The 18,245-nt window shown below is 39.9% G+C and overlaps 1 protein-coding gene across 15 annotated transcripts in view; it reads left to right on the top strand.

The window, feature by feature from the left end:
- Positions 1 to 18,245, top strand: part of ELMO1 (engulfment and cell motility 1) — a 274,013-nt gene that overhangs the window by 61,079 nt on the left and 194,689 nt on the right. For all 15 annotated transcript variants that reach the window (XM_032442431.2, XM_085538119.1, XM_015854222.3 and 12 more), the window contains 2 exons: positions 7,964 to 8,014; positions 17,236 to 17,405. In XM_032442431.2, the coding sequence (XP_032298322.2) occupies positions 7,964 to 8,014; positions 17,236 to 17,405 (221 nt within the window). The remainder of the gene's footprint in view (positions 1 to 7,963; positions 8,015 to 17,235; positions 17,406 to 18,245) is intronic.

Here is an 18,245-nt window from a genome sequence, read left to right as displayed (position 1 = left end):
ACCCGGTGCATTCATGCACAGCACCCCTGAGGGCCAGTGCAGGAGCAATGGCTCCTTATCAGGTACAATTGTTAAGAGAAATAGATGAAGACCCAAGCTAGGATGGTGGTTTGCAGTCCCTTTTGACAGTTGAAATCATAGCTTGTTATGATAAGGTGAAGTCTTTTGTTCATTTCTACCACCATTTCTGTATGCATAAACAGTTGTATTACTACTGAATGAGTCAGTAAGGGAACTAACCCAGCAGAAAATTTACCATTTTGAGGTTTTGATGAATTTGTGAGGGAAAAGGCAGAAATGAGTATTACAGTGTAAACAGGAAAGAGAGGCAGCTCACTTTGCAAGCAATAAATGTAGAATTGCTCTAAGATTTGTTTAAGGGGAAGCCTGCAGGTGCTTTTATTCCTTTAATGTGGGTATCGTACTGCTCCTGTCTTGCCCTTGCCATTCTTCTCAGATGCAGAGTCTGTAAGTAAAGTATCCTTTCTCCATTTGTGATTACAGTCAGATTTTGCCATGAGTTCATTACACATCAGCCTAAGATAGTGTGATGTCCAGCTGAAGGACATAAGAGGTCCTAGCTGTTAAAAAAAGCCAAATTTAATTACTATTTCCATGCTTCCTTTAACTTCCCCTCTCCAGTGCATTCTGTGACAGGATTCCAGGGTCCTGCCCCACACCTTACATCAGATCGGGCAGACTCTTTGTTAAGTGAATGTAATAAATTTAAAAGGCATGAGATGATTCCCACTTCCCATGCCACCTTGAGAAGCTGTCCAAAAAAAGGTGAAACTATTACAAAGGCAGTGGCAGGATCTCCTGGGAAATGGCAGGAGAAATTAGGACTGTCCATGTTCAGTGGTGAGCTGTGATGATAGTTCACTGCACCTTATAAAACCATCCAGAGGGTCTAGAACATACAGCAGGTTGAGAGGACAGAATCATTTTCTTTGGAACAATTAGCTCAAACCTAAGTTCTTGGAAACATGGACTAGCTTGCTAGAGAAGGATGACCACTCTTCTCATAGTTAGCCTCAGAGAGTCAGGTTTGGAAGTCATATAAACACATGCGTGGTCAAATTCTGCTTCTATCCACTGGAGAAATGCACTCATGTCACCTGTTTGTTTTTTTTTTTTTTACTGGAGTTCACAGGGCAGTGTCTGTAGCAACCATCAAGCAGGCAGGAGTGTGACCAGTCTGACACTGTGTGCTGCCCTTAGTGTTAGCAATTCCTGCAAGGTTGTGCAGGTGCTGCGAAATAATAACTAGTGTAGGGATGTGAGGGGAATACTGTGTCACACTGATGGTAGAGGAAAAACAAATGCTGGACAGTGGTCCAGTTCAAATCTGGATTGAAATCTGCTGTTTATGTATCATTGGTAATGAGTATATTTTCATGAGTAATGCTGAAGGGTGGCAAGAGGAACCAGGTCATGTAATACATTTCTTCAATACCCTGCTTTTGTGCTACTTTCCGTTCTTATCTTAGGAGTACCTTTAGTGGATTCAGATACTTTCATTTTTCAGTCTTCCAACTCACTGAAAGTCAGTTGATGAATGAAAACAGTTAAAATGCTAAAAATGTGAATGGAAAAGCCTTCAAAAGCACTCGATTCTACAAATGCTTCACTTCTTGTCCTGTTATTTGCATACACTCCCACGCAAGGAGCGTCTAATGGTATGATGGAATTTCACATGAATATACAACTGCAAGTTGTAGTCAGCAAAAATTCAGTCACAAGCAAAACCACCTTTGAGAAAGGACAAGCTCCCGTGGCTCCAGCCTGCTTCCTACCTTGGGGCAGATGAGGGTTAGGAGGATGTTCCATGTGTAAGCACAGCAAGGAGCTGAATGGTGATAATGAGAGCAAGATGGAGGCAGGTCTCTTTGCAGAACAGCCGAGAAGTCTCTCAAAATAAATGGAGGGAACTCAGTGCCTACTCTCCCCCATTTCATACAGTAAGCATGTAAGGAGACAGAGGTGGCAGGAAAGAGGATCACGGGGAGTCTTGGAAGATATCAAATTAAAAACAAACAAAAAATCCAACAATTGAATAAAAATGGACTACAGTCAATAAGCTTTCAGTGAGTAAAATTTAATATTTTAAAAACATTTTAATTAAAAACTATGTCACCAGTATCATTGTATGCTGAGCATATCCTGATTCTTGTCACTAGCAAGCAAGGTAGTATTTTACTCCTTGAAGCTGCTCTGATGTAGTCTCATCACATCCTTGCCTTAGCAGTGAAGTCAGCGTTGTCAGTGTTCTTCCCCAGCTCCACACTTTTCCAGTTCCTTGTATGGCTGTTTATCACACTTTCAGATCTGAGAAAATAACCATTTCTGAGCCTGTGCTGTAAACCAAACAGCTGCAGTGATCCAGCTCCTTTGCCATCTTTTTGTTCTTGAGACCAAGCTGGAGCTAAAAAAAAATCTCTCTCAGACACAGAGCCCATGGTGAGCAGTGCAGACACACAAATGACTCTAGAGGAGGCAGACTGTGCCTTCAGGGCCAGGATTAAGCAGAGGTAAGGGACCACACATACTACTGCATGAAGTTCTTAGGTCAAAATTGAAAGGATGCTCTCTGGCCAGTTTAAAATAGCATTGCTGATGATGCCTAGCATTAACTGGCTGCTGCAGCACTATGATCAGTCCTTAAAGAGAGACCTATTTTCTCCGGAGTTGTAACTTAATGGTAGTTGTTATGGATGATCAGAAATGGTAATTAGTTATCCTTTTATCCATCCTTACCACTTGCTCATACTCATGTTGAAGAAGATGTTATGGAGCTGCTAAATCTAGCTCCAAGTATATTTCGTAGCTCTAATCAGTTTGGAGGAAGGTATAATGAAATAATGGTAATGTGAAAATAGGGAAGAATCAACTACTTAATGATGTAAATAAGAATGTTGTATTTCTTGGCAGTTGTTCATTAGCCTGCTTAGAAATGCCTGTGAGTAAGGCTAGTCAAGGGTAAAAATAGTGCTGAGCAAGCTATAAACACAGGAAGCAATGCTTGTATGTTTTCCTCAAATATGCAAAGAAAACATACCACACCAACCAATTGCAGTGAGCTGAATTATGAGATATTTTGCTGGATATAGCAGGTTATTATATTATTGTTACATGGCAAAATAAACTTCAGCATTGCTTGATATTTCTTCTAAAGCGTGTCTCCAGAAATGGCGCATTTGCTTTGGTAGCATTTTTTGAAAGCAAATGTACGTACCTCCATCCCTCCCCAGGGTTTGGAGGACTCCTCATGTTCTGTTAGCCCTACTGTTTAGATGCGAGCCTGTTGTATGAGTTTTGAGCAACTGACTGTGGCACAATAAAGGCAATGTTTTGAGAAGCGACAGAATGGTGGAAGATGGTTTAGGTTTGTGTTGCTCCAGCTGGTGGACATGGAAGTTAGAATTTCCGAAGAAGAAAGTACAAAGCAAGAAGTCCAGGTATCTTCCACTCCTGCAGTTTTGTTATTTTTATATTTGTTGTTTTGTGTGTTGAAAACTCAGCTTGAAAGCATTGTGTAGGGCTATGGTGCTTGGAAATACTACGTGTTCAGTTACGTTCTTGTGAATATGGACTCTTGCTAGGTGTAATATTGCAAGTGAGGTTCATTTGTATCCATAATATGACTGTTGTCTTATTCCTAGGTAATGCTTATAACAGATCTGTTTTCTTGTCACAGTTTCCTCAGGGGGCAAGAATAAGTTAGACAGGAATAAGCTTTCCTAATACATATAAACAGCATGAACCATGTCTGCAAACTTTATGTACAAGCAAGAAACAGAGAGATCAGAAATATCTTGGAAGAGCTGCCCCCTAACCCTGCAGGTGGTGGTGCACCCTGTCCTGAATAGCTGCGGTGCACATGAGTGCGATTGCCAAAGCCAGGCTGCTGAGCTGGAATGACGTTCTGTTATTGTAGAAAGGCAATCCGCAGGATGCTGTCCTTAATGCTAAGCAGATTAACTGTGTATAAATGTTGCGATAGAAATTAGCTGGCATGCTGAATACTGCATCACACAGTTCACGTAGGAAATCCTCTTGGCTTAATTGTACACTTAAAGGCTGTTTCCTGGTAGGTGCTTAAGTCATTAGTTAGTATGGATAAACAAAATTGGATTTTCAATTGGGGAACTACAAACCCTCTGCAGGTTTTGGCTAGCTGGCTGCATTAGAAACTTGATGCTTTGGAAACTTTCTGGTAAAAGGCTTGAGTAGTATTCCTTTAGCTTTTGTCTAAGTGAGGAACAGAAGAAAAGCTGGCTATCGCTTGTGGCAACGAGTTTACAGTATAGGACAGGATGGACTGATGCACTTTGCTGTGAGCGAGACATGATTACAGAAATGTCTATGCTCGCTGTGAGCTCTGACCCGCAGTAGGGTTTTGAGTCTGAAACCTTTGGTGTCTCAGATTTAGCTTGGTAAATAAACAAGCCACAAATAAAATGTACAAGGATGCTTTTATATACTGTTTGTGCTCTTATTCCTTGGCCATTTTGTATAGAATCTGCTGACATCCAGCCACTAGAGGATAGTTTTTTCTTGTATGTCTGTATGTGGTATCTGAACTTAAGCCAGGATATCAGCTTCCCTTTTTACTCTTGTTTTAAAGTTCTTCTGACCATGGAGAAAGAAGATATTTTTAACAGGAACTTTTTCACTTGCTATGTCAGTTGTGGAGTCAGTCTATTCACAAGTAAGACTTTGATGTAATTAGAGGTTTGTTTCTTAACCTGCATGTTTGGCTGAACAGAGTGTTTTAGGTTGAGCACAACTTTTTGTGGGTTAGGGTTTCAGCTTGTGACAAAACTGTAGGTGAACAAAGTGTCGAGCATGCTTTCAGACTGAAGTGATGGTAAAACAATGTAATTCAGGTTGTGGTTGACAGCTTGCTTCTACCAGAAAGGGAAAGTGTAATTCCTTCCCTATCTTTCCCTTGTTCTTTCTCCTCTTCCCCCCCCCCCCCTCCCAATGCTTTATTTCTCCCAAGTATGTGCTTTCACCATCTTTCTTCTGTTGTTGGTGCTGAGCCCTTGCAGAGCTTATTTCTGTTTATTAACCTGACAGAAAGCTCCCTTTCTTTCTTTCCAAGACTCTTTTCTGCCACTTCTGTGAGGTAGTGAGACTGACCTGTGAGCAAACCTGCCCAGCACCAGAGCTGGTGTGAGGTAGACAAGGGAGCATGTGTGGAGGAGAATCGTGGGGGGACTTCCTCACTCCATTTTGTAGTGCTCAGCTGTTCAGTAAAGCCCTCGGGTCTCCTGATGTCACAGCAATTGCAAAGGGCTAAGAGTGTTTGCACAGGTGATCGTTGTGTCCCAGACAAAGTGGCTTAACTTGTTACACCACAGGCTTGTTGGCATAGCTCATTTGATAGTTCATGTTAATTAGGGCAGGAAACAGGAGAAACTCTGTGCTTAAAATTATGCAGCTGAAAAGTAAGTATGTGTCAGTGCTCTTTATTTATGTTTAAGAACAGTCTATTTGCTTAGCTTCAGTGCTGTCAAAATAGCATTAGTGGACTAACAGAGTCATAAAATCAAGGTCATCATGTCCTACCATCAACTTAACGCTATCAAATCTTATCGAGTTCACCACTAAACCATGTCCCAAAGTGCAGTGTCCACACATCTCTTAAACCCTTCCAGGGGACTCACCACCTTCCTGCGCAGCCTGTTCAAATGCTTGATCACCCCTTTCATGAAGCAAAATTCTTCCAGATATCCAATCTAAACCTCCCCTGCTGCGACTAGATGTTGCTGCCTGCTGTCTTATTGCTTGTCATGTGAGAAAAGAGATGGACATCTCTTCACTGCAGCCTCTTGTCAGGTACCTCTGTGATGAAGCCTCCCTTGAGTCTCCTCTTTTCCATACTGCCCCTGTTCCTTCAACTGCTTCTCATAGGTCTGGCTCCAGTGCTGACCCTTGGAGAACACCACCAGTGCTGATCTGCCAGTTGGATTAATCTCCATTGACAGCAACCTTTTTCAGCTTGGCCATCCAGCCAGCTATTTACATCACATCTTTCCAACCCATGAAATAGTTTCTCCAGGAGAATCCTTTGGGAAACAGTATCAAATACCTTGCTAAAGTCCAAGGCCTTTTCCTTGTCCAGTTAGCTTGTCATCATCCAAGTGACTGATGTGACCCTATACATGCATATGCACATATGCTGGCCTAACCCAGCTAAGTCTGGAGGCCTAGCCTAAGCTGCTGATGGAGGCAGCGGTAGTTGATGCTGGCTGTCAGTTCTGAAGCAATTATTTTTATTCAGTTCTACAGATCAGGAAGTGGTAAGAGTTTAAGCTGCCACATGTGTTTGCAAAGTGAGTTTGTTTCAGCACTGATTGAGATTCAGCCACACAAATGCGATCTTGCCACTTCATAGAGATTCCTTAGGTGTGAGGCAAAGTATAGCTGGATCTGATACTGTTTTTACTATCGGAGGAGCAAATTTGGCGCTTTGTTAGTGTTATCTCTGTTGTGTATTCAGCCTTTTTTTAACTCTCTGAGGAGTAGAATCTGGCTGGCATCCCTGGGGCTGCTCTGGCAGGAAGGCGATGACACTGTCAGGAGGAGGCTGCTAAGGGCTGAGATGAGTTAGCTGCATATGTAAGCAAAGATGCCATAAAAACATCTCCCTTGTACCCGCTGTGTTGTCTGACACTTTAAGTACTTGATTTAGAGTGAAGAAGTGGTGTGGGTGGACGGTGATCCTGCGGGTAACTAGAACCAATCCCACAGAAGACTTTCTTACATTCCAAGAAAGAGACAATGTGCTGGAGTTTTATTTTGGGAGAACATGTCCTGGTTTCAAGCAAGATTTGTCCTGTTTTTAGCTTTTTGGATTTGAGATGCATCTGACAGAGCTGAGAGAATGAAATGAAGTTGGGGGAAACTGCCTGAGAAGAAATATATCTTGATTTGTTTGGCTAAACATCAGGCTGCAGAAAACCTGCAACAACATGTTTAGAGCAAAATTAGCCCTTCTCTCTCAGTCTATAAGGGATTCCTCAGATTCCTTTGACAACGTAGGATATCAGATTATGAGCGAACAAACTCAGGAAATATAAATGCAGCTGTGAGTACGCAATGCACTGTGCAGATGTAGTCAGTGCCTGTTATGTGGTCCCTGCCTGTTAGTACACTGGCAGTTCTAGGTACTGTGCACTGGTGTCTTGTGGGTAAAAGAGGCAGCTTTCTGCAAAGGGAGCAGGCTCCCCTGTGCTAACCACACCATGAGACCATGCACTTGAGCATTGCCCTCCAAGCTGTGGGGATGCTGTAAGTGTACCCCGTAGCTTGTGCCATGGTAGCTTTTTGATCTATCCTTAGCTTTAGTTTAATTGGACATTTTAGATGAGCTTAACCAAAATAAAATGTTTAATACCCCCTCTTCCTGCCAGCAGGGTTAGGAGAATGACTTACAGCATGGTTGAACTTTAGTTACTGCTAACAGCGGGGCTTTTTTTACTTGAAGGGAGAATGCAAAGTCGTGGTGGCAGAGCTCAGCGGTTGGTTCCAGTGGTTTAGGTCAGCATGTGCTTGTTATAGAAAATGGAGAGCCAGTGGGATAAAACTTTAGTCCTGCAGATGTTTAATGACAGGTTTCAACAAACTTACAAACTCTTCAGCTATGTGGCACAATATCAGAGCCAGACACTGTGGACAGTATATTTCAAATAAATATTTAGGAGTTGCCAGTAGAAGCTAAACTTTGAAAAATAGGAAATCATTCTCAAAAGAGTTCAGATTTGTTAAAGCTTCCCCTTTTCTTGAAGCTATTACAGGGAATATACTGCATACACATTAGCTTACGTGCTAAAGAGGAAAGCTTTTGCGTGTAAACAAGGGAAAATACTGTTGCTGTTTTAATAAGATGTTTTGTTCATTGAACGTTTCATCTTTTCAAACGCCTTAAAGAAACTCTATTTTCTTTCTCTTTCAGAATCGCAATGAGATAAAAAATGGAGCAATCCTTCGATTAACAACATCTCCAGTGAGTTATATTCTGTTCCTCTCTCCCTTCAGAGTCAAGATTTGAGTAGTATGATCGGTGTGAGCTTCACACGATATCCCCCTGCATTGAATGGTGATTGTGTGCTCACTAGATGACTTGTGTTGATCTCTTTTTTTAACTGAGGGGGCAGAGGCGTTGTCTGTGAGTGAAATTTTGTGATAGTGTTGACACAATTGAGAGGTTTTTTTTGTCTCTCACTTCTCTCCCATTGAGAACAGCTTTCATGTCTGCTTCCCTGCTGGCATTGCAGCCTACTCAAGTTCTCTTGTCCTGCCTAAGAGCTCAGAGCCAAGAGAAACACTTGTGGGTTGAATCTGGAGAGCTCTTCTGAGCAGTGCAGGTCAGAGCTTTCCTGCTGTCTGGGTTTCTGTTGAGTGATCAGCAACTGTAATGTTGAGATATTACTGGTTTTGCTTTATTTTTTTCAACACCATCTCCTCGACAGCTCCTTAAAAATCATAGCAGAGTTACTGGGTGCCCTGTAGTGGCCTGTTTTCCTGCTGTGTTGAGCAGTACTATTGCCACATGCTGAAAGCATCTGTTAGTCCCAGAAGATGTGTTTCTCTGGCAGCAACAGTCACATTTCCTTACTGACAAACGCAGTGTGCCATTAAAATGGTTTATCTCTTTGTGGTGATGGTGTAGCTTTTGCAGATTCAAAACAGTTTTACAGCCAAAGTCTGCACCCATGTTCTGCAGCTTATTTAAGCATGCAAGATGGAGCTGTGTTGGTTTAACTTTTGGGTTCTGTTAAATGTATTAAGACTGTGATTGGTTACTGCCATCAGATGTGAAAGCATGTCTATCTAGAAGGCAAAAAGAGATCATAGACACTTTTCAGCTATTAGGGCCTAGCCTCAAAGTAAAGAAACAGAGAAACGTGTTGCTACAAACTTCTCAGGTCTTCCTGATATCACATAGATTTTCACTCTTCCCCAACATAAATTGATGGCAATTTATTTCAGATGTAGGTGGTTACATTTGTAACACAGGTTTGTATGTAAATGGAAAGTAAACAAGCTGATATGAAAATGGATGCATACTGCTGAAGTTTTTCATTAAACATTAAATATCAACCAACAAGAGTGTGACTTTGTAACAGAAGGCACATTTAAGAAGCAACCACATGGACAAAACCAAGAGATTTGTATTATCCTTTATAATCTTTCTAAGAGTCAAATACAAGTCTTTATAGCTGTAGGAGTAAGCGGGAGCTTAAGATCATGTCTCTGTCAGAGTCTATGTGACTCAAAAGCCCCTTGCTCTATGTGTCACCACAGTACTTCATACATGAGAAGCCTCTTACTTGTAGAGTAAACCCCTTCTGGTGGAAATTCCTCAATTATAGAGAGCCCCAGCACCAATTCCTAACTTCTGGACTTGTAAGAACAAATATCCACTCCATTGGAAAAAGGCAGTCTATTGGCCATCTCTTGAAATTAAAACATCTGTGGTTTACTGGGAATCAAAGTAGTCCAGATGTATTGCATTATTCTTCTGCATGGAGTGACAGCATGAGATGACTCATGGAATCCTTCCCTGTCTCAAAATCCACAGCAAGTTGCGCCATGCAAAACTGAAAAGAGGCTGTGCTGTGACTCACCTGTGCAAATGGCTGTCTGTCCTCATGGTCACTTGTGAAATTGGAAATGTGACCTTCAAACAGAAGGCAAATATGGGATTTATAACACTTTCCACTAATAGCTGTGGGTGGGAGAGTTGCACCTTACATAAGACTCTGTTTCTTTGGTAATCTGCTTTAAGTTTGTTCAGCCGAGAAGGGCTTCTTAGGATATTGGGCTTTTGCCTGTTTTCTGGCAAGTTATGGACTATGCTGGCACAGGCCTGCAGTTAGAGTGACAAAGAGGTCCTAATCTGCCATCCTATTATGTGTTTCTAGAAGGCCAGTCTACTTTCTAGTTGTGAGTACTGACTTTTAACCCTAAGCTGAATACTTATTCTCAAATGTATTCTGTTTTGTTTAAGTTTTTGTTAACTTTTTCCCATAATCATGGCAGTAACTTGGATGAGGGTTTTGAAGGACTGGATTATTTTTGTCTGATTAAAGAGCGTTTGCATTCTTTAAAGAGTGATAACATAAAGTACTGTGTGTTCTTGCCCTTGAATAGGGCTTTTAAGGTACTTCTGAAGTGGCCATTGTATAGGTACCTAAAATAGATAGATTAAAGACTTCTGAGCTGTGGTTTTTAGACTGGTGACCCACACAATGCTTGTGTTTTACACTGAGATGCTAACAGGCCATCTGTTTCCATTTTTCCTCTGAAATTCTATATGAAAACATCAGTAGTGGGAGGAGATAATGTGGTGAGCAGCCTGCAAGGTATACTTCTGGAATACAGGAAAGATATTTTGCTACCTGCTAGAGCTGAGTGAGAAACGTTTTTCTCATCCTGTGATAATATTAAGGTTCTGATTTTTTTTGTCATGTTTTGATTCCCCCTATCCTGCATCAGTATGAACCTGAAACTACCTCCTCCTCCCCTGCTGTAAGAAAATCATAGCAAAAAAGCTTTTCACAGAGGTGTGGGAATTAAAATGGAGGGAGAGGAAGAATAAAAGAAGCGAAGAAGAGCCACATTACAGATTACGCAGTGCCTGGGATGTGCCCATGTAATTTCACAGAGGTCTAAGCTGCCTACTTTCTGGCTATTGTGAGCAAAAAGGCATGTCCTGAACTTCACAAACCTTTTGAGACATTATTTTCCTTGGAGAGTTGAGGAACGTTTGCAGCCAGTTCTGAAGGCTGTAGGAAGTTGAAATGCTCTTCTAGTTCTTAATTTTCACGCAACCTTTTACCATCAGAACCGATAATCTGACTGTACCCATTCACAGTTGCGTACCATGCATCACTGAGAATTGAGCAGTAAAGGTGAGATGTGATATTCTGAGTTGTGCTGCCATTAGTCTCAAATTGTAAGATGCTTGTCTATCCAGAGCAGGTACTGTTGAAGATTAAAAGGAGGGAGCAAGAAAAAGGGCAGTTTCATCTTGGAGAAATGCAATAGCACTTTTGGATTGGCTTCCTTAACATTAGGATTAGAAATCCAGCTCCTCAAATCTAAAGTTAGATAGTGTTTTCTAATCTCTTCTAATTTGGATAATTGGGGTGCATGTATTAGAGCCCCCTCTTTCTGAAAGTCGTTAATATTGCAAGAGCAAAACTACCATTCTGATGTGCTGCCAAATCCATTATAAATGTTTGCCTTCAGAGGTTTAGAATGTGTTTATTCTAAACTTCTGTGAGTTAGAACTTTGTGAACACCAGCCGTTGGGCCTGGTGGGAATTTGAACTGCCTCTTTGTTTCTGCAGCTCCGTTTGCTAAGTTTGTGTGATTCTCTGAAAGGCTGTTTTTTCCTAAACAATGCTATTTTTTTTCCCTCTATAAACCACTCAGCACACAGGCACTGTTTCCTAGGTAACTCGGGTACAGATTGAATTTCTCCCATATTATCTTTGTTCCAATATCATCTGTCTTATTTATTTTTACCCTCCTATCAACTTTCTTAACAATTCTTTGTGCTTCTGTGCATTTTTGTGACCTGCTCATCCATTTGCATTTCTGAACAGACTTATCCAAAGTTTCTCATGTAACTGGCCATATTTGAACATATGTGACAGCTGAAGTGCCAGATTCCTATTGCCTATTTTTGATACTCATATTCCAGTGGGTGATGGGTAGGTGTATAAATGACCTGTAATTGTTCCAAAAATCAGCACTGTCCTGCAGCGCAGCAGGAGTCCAACCCTCTACTGTCTGCAGCTGTAGCTTTCTTTTCTTTTGATCAGATCCTGCAAATCCTCCTCATTACAACTAATCATTTTGAAAAGTTGCTAAGACTGGGGAAACTAAGCTAAGAAAACTGCTCTTTTAAAAAAATAGTAGTAATAGCTTTCAAACAGAACTGATTATTCGATCACAGTTTATTTTAAAGTAGTTTTTGGGTAGTTAGGAAAACAGGGCTTACTCATAAACCATATGTCTTTAATGTTGAATCAATGGGTTGCCTTTTCTAATAAGGCATGTAGAGTGCCTAATCAGTTGCTTTTGTCACATACTTTTCTTTGTTTCCCTTGTTGGTGATCACTTGAGCCCTTAAACCTCATCCTGGTGTTCTCCCTGAATGCTTTTACAGATGTGAGCATTGTGTGTTGGGCTTTTTTCCCCCCCATATCTGTGATCTATGAAGATATATATTAAAGAATCATAGGCATTTTCATCCAGTTTTTACTTAGATGCATCTAAATAGTGTACTAAGTAGAAGTTTGGGAATCTAATCCGCTCAATTGTCTTAATGATCTTTAAGTCAGGTAAATACATAATTATTTACGGGCCAATGATGATGCTTATATTTATTACTTGATGATGAACTCAGGATTAAACTAGACCAAGAGCACTGAATGTAGAAGTTGGTGAGCTTCTTTTATATCTATTTGCTCTTAATGTAAGAGGAAGATTTGAGATGTGGAATTGTCTTCTCTCCTTTTGCAGATAAATGTTTAGTCTTGCGTTTTCATGTTTCCAAATTAATATTTTAGATAGAAAGAAGAAATTATTATTTCAAATGTAGGGGATGTAAGAAACAAACATTGCTTCTCAAACATTCATAAGTAGCTACCGATTGCATTAATGCCTTTTAGGCATATTTGCATAATACTTATGGCTTTGCATCTGTAATGCTTTTATCTTTGATTTAGCACATGACTTCAGACATGGCCATTTCCCTGTTGCTCTGCTTCTGCCTCCATAACAACGTGTAGCAGTTGCACAGGACTACTCTGTGCATTACAGTTGTACAGTGCTTAAGACAGAGAAATTGTGCTTGCTGAGTATTTGCATAAAAATGTTAAAAATTAATGTCTTTAGTAATTAAAATGGGATCTCATTGCCTACCTAACATCAGATGCAAGTCAGGCCCATTGAGTTTGTTAAATCTGGCTTGCATGCAGTGATGGTTACTTAATAAATACCTGCTCCTCCATTGCTTCCTGTGAATATTCAGTTGTAGGTGAAGTGGTAGTGATGTGCCAGGAGAAAGTAGCAGCTTAAACCAATACGGTGTTTCAACATTTATTGATTTAAAAGAAATCGCAGAAGAGTACGTTTGGTTAGAAAAAAAGCTGTATTTGGTAGTTAATGATGGTCTATATTCCCTTTTCTAACAGAAAACAATGTGAATAATATCTTCAGAGAAGATGAAAATACTCGTATTTTATTATTCTTTTTGTAAGAAAGAAAAAGGAAGAATGATCACATAATGGTAAAACAGCTACAGACAACTTTAATCGATAGAGTCCAGATTTCTTCCCTAGCACACTGATGTTTGATAATGGTTGTGCTTGGAGTCTTTATCTTCCCTTCTGCCCTGGCTTGCTGTGTTTTATATTCTGTATGCATGTGTGTAATAACTTGCTTTCAAAGTTTGATGCACAAAATCTTCAGTGCCAAAGAAGCAATAATTTGTTCGACAGAATCCTTTGTTAGGATGATCTTGGGATTCCTAACCTCCAAGTGACTATTTGAGTCTCTGAGCAAGCCACATCTTGGATTTAGGTCATTAGTTTTCTTTTTAATCTGTCAATCTCATCAAGCTGTTCCTTTTAATCACTGCTTCTCTCAAAGGGCAACCTTTCTGGCTGTCCTTGGAGCAAGTTGTTTTAGACTAGACATGCAGCTTATTCCTCTTGATAACCTTTTGAAATGCTTGGGCTTATACAGCACACATTCTACAAGTTTTCTCTCTTCCTACCTTTCTAAATAGGAGAGCAGTTAATGCTGTCTTTCATTTATTTGAGCAGATGTGTTTCTGTTAATTCCCTCATAATAGTTCTCAGTTGGGTAGATTTTATGTATTTATTTATTGTTCTTACTTGAATGATACTTCAGTAAGATCAGAGACATGGCAGCTAGTTCTGCAGTTGCTTTAATAAGCTGTGCTCTCCCGTCCATCCACCGATGGGCTGTAAATCATGGAAATATCTCCCTGGTAAGTAGTTAAAGCATATTTCATCTGAGTTTCATTTTGTAATGCATTCAGAAATGAACTGTACATTCCCTAAGCATGTATAAATGCTATGGCAACAAGGCCTATGTGACTTGAGAGAATTGTGTGGTATTCACTGAAGTAATGTTCTCACCCATCGGGTATTTGTAATGACAATAGCCAACACTCCTTTCAGCCATGTTTTCAGTGAGGCACGTATGCCAGTATTTTTGCTGACAGAAGTATTTATTTACCTCTTTAATCAAGATCTGCTCTGCCATTACCTGTTCTTTTCCAATACTAGATTGAGTAGATAATACTAGATTGTTGGATATAAAGTTTGTTCAGTATACATCAAGTACAGCTTTGTAGAAATTTTGCTGATGGGGCATTGAACATTGGTATAGTCTAATATAGTCAGAGGCATTAGTAAGTTCTCTTTCATGTGCTTAAAATGGGACTCAACCACATTTGTGACAAAGAGACATTGCATTATAGATTTCGTGCTCTGTGGAGGAGACTATGCTGTCTCAGATTTAAGATTACAGTTTGGTTTTAGCGTTGTGAACTCCTAACTCTCACTGGCTTCACAAGAACCTAGGGCTAACACATCTCTGTTGAAAGATTGGTCCTGCTACTGTTTGGCAGTGCAGGTGAGCTGTTAACCTGCATTGCTATAGTGATTATTCTCAGTTTTGGTGAGAGAAAAGGTTAACTTTTTTCACAGATGGGAGTTGATTCATGTGCAATGGAAGTCTAAAACTGGCAGCAGCAGTTCCTGCCCTCAGGTAGCTTTGGTGGAAGCAGGATTCCCTGCACAAGAGGAAGGGGGAACTTGGCTATTAATAAGTTGTTGTTAGTGTGTATGAAGGTGAGGGGTTGTTTATACAGCAGTTAAAGCAATGGTTTCGCCTGTTACTGTTCACATTTACTCTCTTGCTTGCTGCTGTGCTACACGAGGTCACCGTACCCACTTCTCTGGGTTACAGTTCTGCTGCCCAAGTTTCAGCTCCTCCAATTTACTGGTTGAACAGCTCAGGAATGCTGCTTGGTCACAATGAACCTGGTGTTTTGTTCATCTTTTCAATTTGTTTTATTCTCGTGAGGTCCACAAGCCTTCAGAAGACCTTCCCATAGAGAGATGGGAAGATTATAACCTTCACTAGGCAGATAGTGAGGGAGTAGGGGTGGCACTCTCCTAGAACTGCGACAGATGGTGGAAGATGTAGACCAGCCTTAGTGAGTTGAATAATTTAAGCAATCTTTTCCAAAGTCAGAGGAGTGAAGCTCCTAGGGCAATATTGAGGACTTTCCAACGTGCTTCATTTCTGAGGTAGAGGGGAATTCAGGCATTGTGTGTATTCTGAAGAAGGACATCTTTCATCTCTGGTTCTTCCAGTTATTCTGGGGAGTCCTGAGAATAAACAGCTTAATGAAGGCTTCTTTATTTTCTGGTGAGGTGTGAGCTGGCAGTTGAAATTCCACTTCTCGCAGTAATAGCGGTTGCCCTGAATTGTTGTAGATGCATCTACAATAGTATTTATCGATACTTCCTTACCCACTCTAAAGAAGAACATTTGGTGGAAGTATTTTGTGGTTACCTAAGAAGTTAGAAATTAGCAGAATCTGTTTTTATTTTCTCTAGGTTTTGGCAAATGATTTAGCCTATCACCTGCTTATGTGTGAGAAAATATTTTTTTTATTAAAATTCAGACATCCATTGTCATTACAAAGAGAAGGCCATCATTTCTCTACTGCAGCTCAAATCATTTGATGAGAGTAGATAACCAAGAGACAGTTTGTATACAGAATTCTGCCTTGCTATGGGCAATGTTACTGCTATGCCTGTACCACCTAATGCTTAAGGCATAGAATAGCCCAGAACTAAAAGATATTCTGTTTCCCCTAGATGAAGATGCTAACGACACTTAGATTAACTAGGAGTTATTTCTTCCCGTACATGGCTTCTTTTCAGCAGATCGGTTCTGACCGAAACCCTTGTGTAGACAATACATTAATTTTTATGTGTAAACAATGGGAAATAATAAAATTTTCTGATCTGGAAGAGTATTGGGACATTTAATTTATTAATGTTTGTAAAGCAGCAAAGATTATGTTGATAGGAATTTTCATCTATAGCAACACCACTATTTTGTTTTGTGTTCTGTTTAAATGCTTTGTATCTGAGGATGTTGATCTGCAGAGATGATCATCTCTTGATATCTTCTTGAAGGCTATATAAATTCCTTGAGCAGAAAACATTGTCAGCACAGTTTTTTTTTTCTTCTTTCTTTTTTCTTTGTTTTTCTGCATGTTTTGATTCTTCTCTTGCTTAGAAAAAATAATAATCTCAGAGAAAATAATTCTGAGCCAAATTTACCATTAATCTGGTTTTCTAATGACACGTAGCTTCTTGTTTATCTTTCATTCAGTGCAGATAATAAGTGAATTTTGGAAAACGGAGTTTCTCAAGAATCTGCATACAATGTGTAGGATTGGCTAGATATATTGCCTAGACTAGTGATTAAATGACGCTTTTGAGTACTGTCTTCAGGTAACTGAAAACATCAAATTGAAAATGGGAGATGTTGATGGTAACTATGATGGGAGACTATGATGGTAACATCATAGTATGTGAGAAATAATCATTCTTATGCTCCTTGTAGAGGGAATGCAGAGTTTCAAATGGGCACTGGACAAATGGGAGAGAAAGGAGGAGGAAGGAGCAAAAGTCTTGGTGCTGGGCTCTATTGATACAACCTGATTAGGACAGTATATGATCTTTGTTATTGAAGGTCACAGGAAGTACATAAACCAATGTTAAGCATTCATGGGTGAAAAAGGTGCTGCCATTGGTATACTGATGTTGCCTGATCTAATTTATTTTATTTTCACTTCTACTGATGTCACAGAAGCACTTCAAGCCAAAGGCTGTTTTGTCTTCCATATTGCTTGCATCTTGCCTGCCATGGTGGGATATCTATCCATTGCTCAACTTATTTTGCAGCAACCCAAATAATGATGGAGTAATACATGAGTAATACAGTTTTGTAAAAATAATATTCATTTGAGCTACTTGCAAGTGTTAAATATCATTAATGGGCATCATTCCTGTTTGTGCTAATGTTTTATTTATTACTACTGCTGTAAGAAAAAGTTATTGTGTTTTTATTTTGTGTGTTTTATTTCTCTTTCAGGCTCAAAATGCACAGCAGCTCCATGAGCGGATCCAGTCTTCTAGTATGGATGCAAAGTTAGAAGCACTGAAAGACTTAGCCAACTACTCACGGGATGTTACATTTGCCCAAGAATTTATAAACCTAGACGGCATTTCTCTCCTAACACAAATGGTTGAAAGTGGCACAGAGTAAGTATTCCATATATACTTTTAGTTTTCCTTAACAGTGGGCTGGTGGGAGAAGGGGGTGAGCGATGTCACAAGTACCTGCTATGCAGTAAAATACTAAGGAAGAATGTGGTCCTAGTTTCTTCCCTTTAAAGCTGAAATAAATCATTGACAGTATATTTAAATGGTGATGTTTAAGTGATGTTGTGTGAAAACCGTGTTTGAAATTTAATGTTTCTCAGAACGTCGTAGAGTCTGTAACAGCAAAAACTTAGTATCAGCATCTTATTTCTGTTTTTATTACTTTAATTCTGGCTGAGGTTTGTCAGACGATAATGGCTTTTTGAAACTGAGAGCTGACATCTGAAAATATCTTTATTCTTTACTGGAACATCACACCAATTTTCACCACTGGCAAAACTTTGCTGTGGTACCAGATGACTTTCTGTTGTCTTAATGTGGATGCTGCTACCAGAAATGTATCAGCTGAATAGTTGCACTATTAAATTATGTTTTAACAGTTAATACTTCAAGTAGACTTTTGAATTCAAGTGAGAGTTTTTAGTGCTTTGCAGTGTCAACCTCTACTACAAGTGAAGAAATCAATAATTCCCTCACACTCTGCTTTGAGAAAGTAAATACTCTGAAAATAGCCTTCTCATTCATTGAGGAAATTCAGTCTTGTGGACTAGACATCAGAAGCCAGTTTCTGCAATAAGTCTAAATCTCTTTTCAAATGTGCTTGCGTTTCCTCAGGCTCGAGAAAGTGATTAATATAGGGAGTAAAGCAAAAGTAGTAAATGGGCTCACTACTGACTTTTTCATGCTTACCAACCCAGACATTCTGCAGATTCTGAGTGG

This window comes from Coturnix japonica, chromosome 2 (assembly GCF_054131305.1).
Source record: "Coturnix japonica strain WE chromosome 2, WE-NBRP24, whole genome shotgun sequence".
NCBI classification, from domain to species: domain Eukaryota; kingdom Metazoa; phylum Chordata; class Aves; order Galliformes; family Phasianidae; genus Coturnix; species Coturnix japonica.
This window is presented reverse-complemented; position numbering and strand designations above follow the sequence as displayed.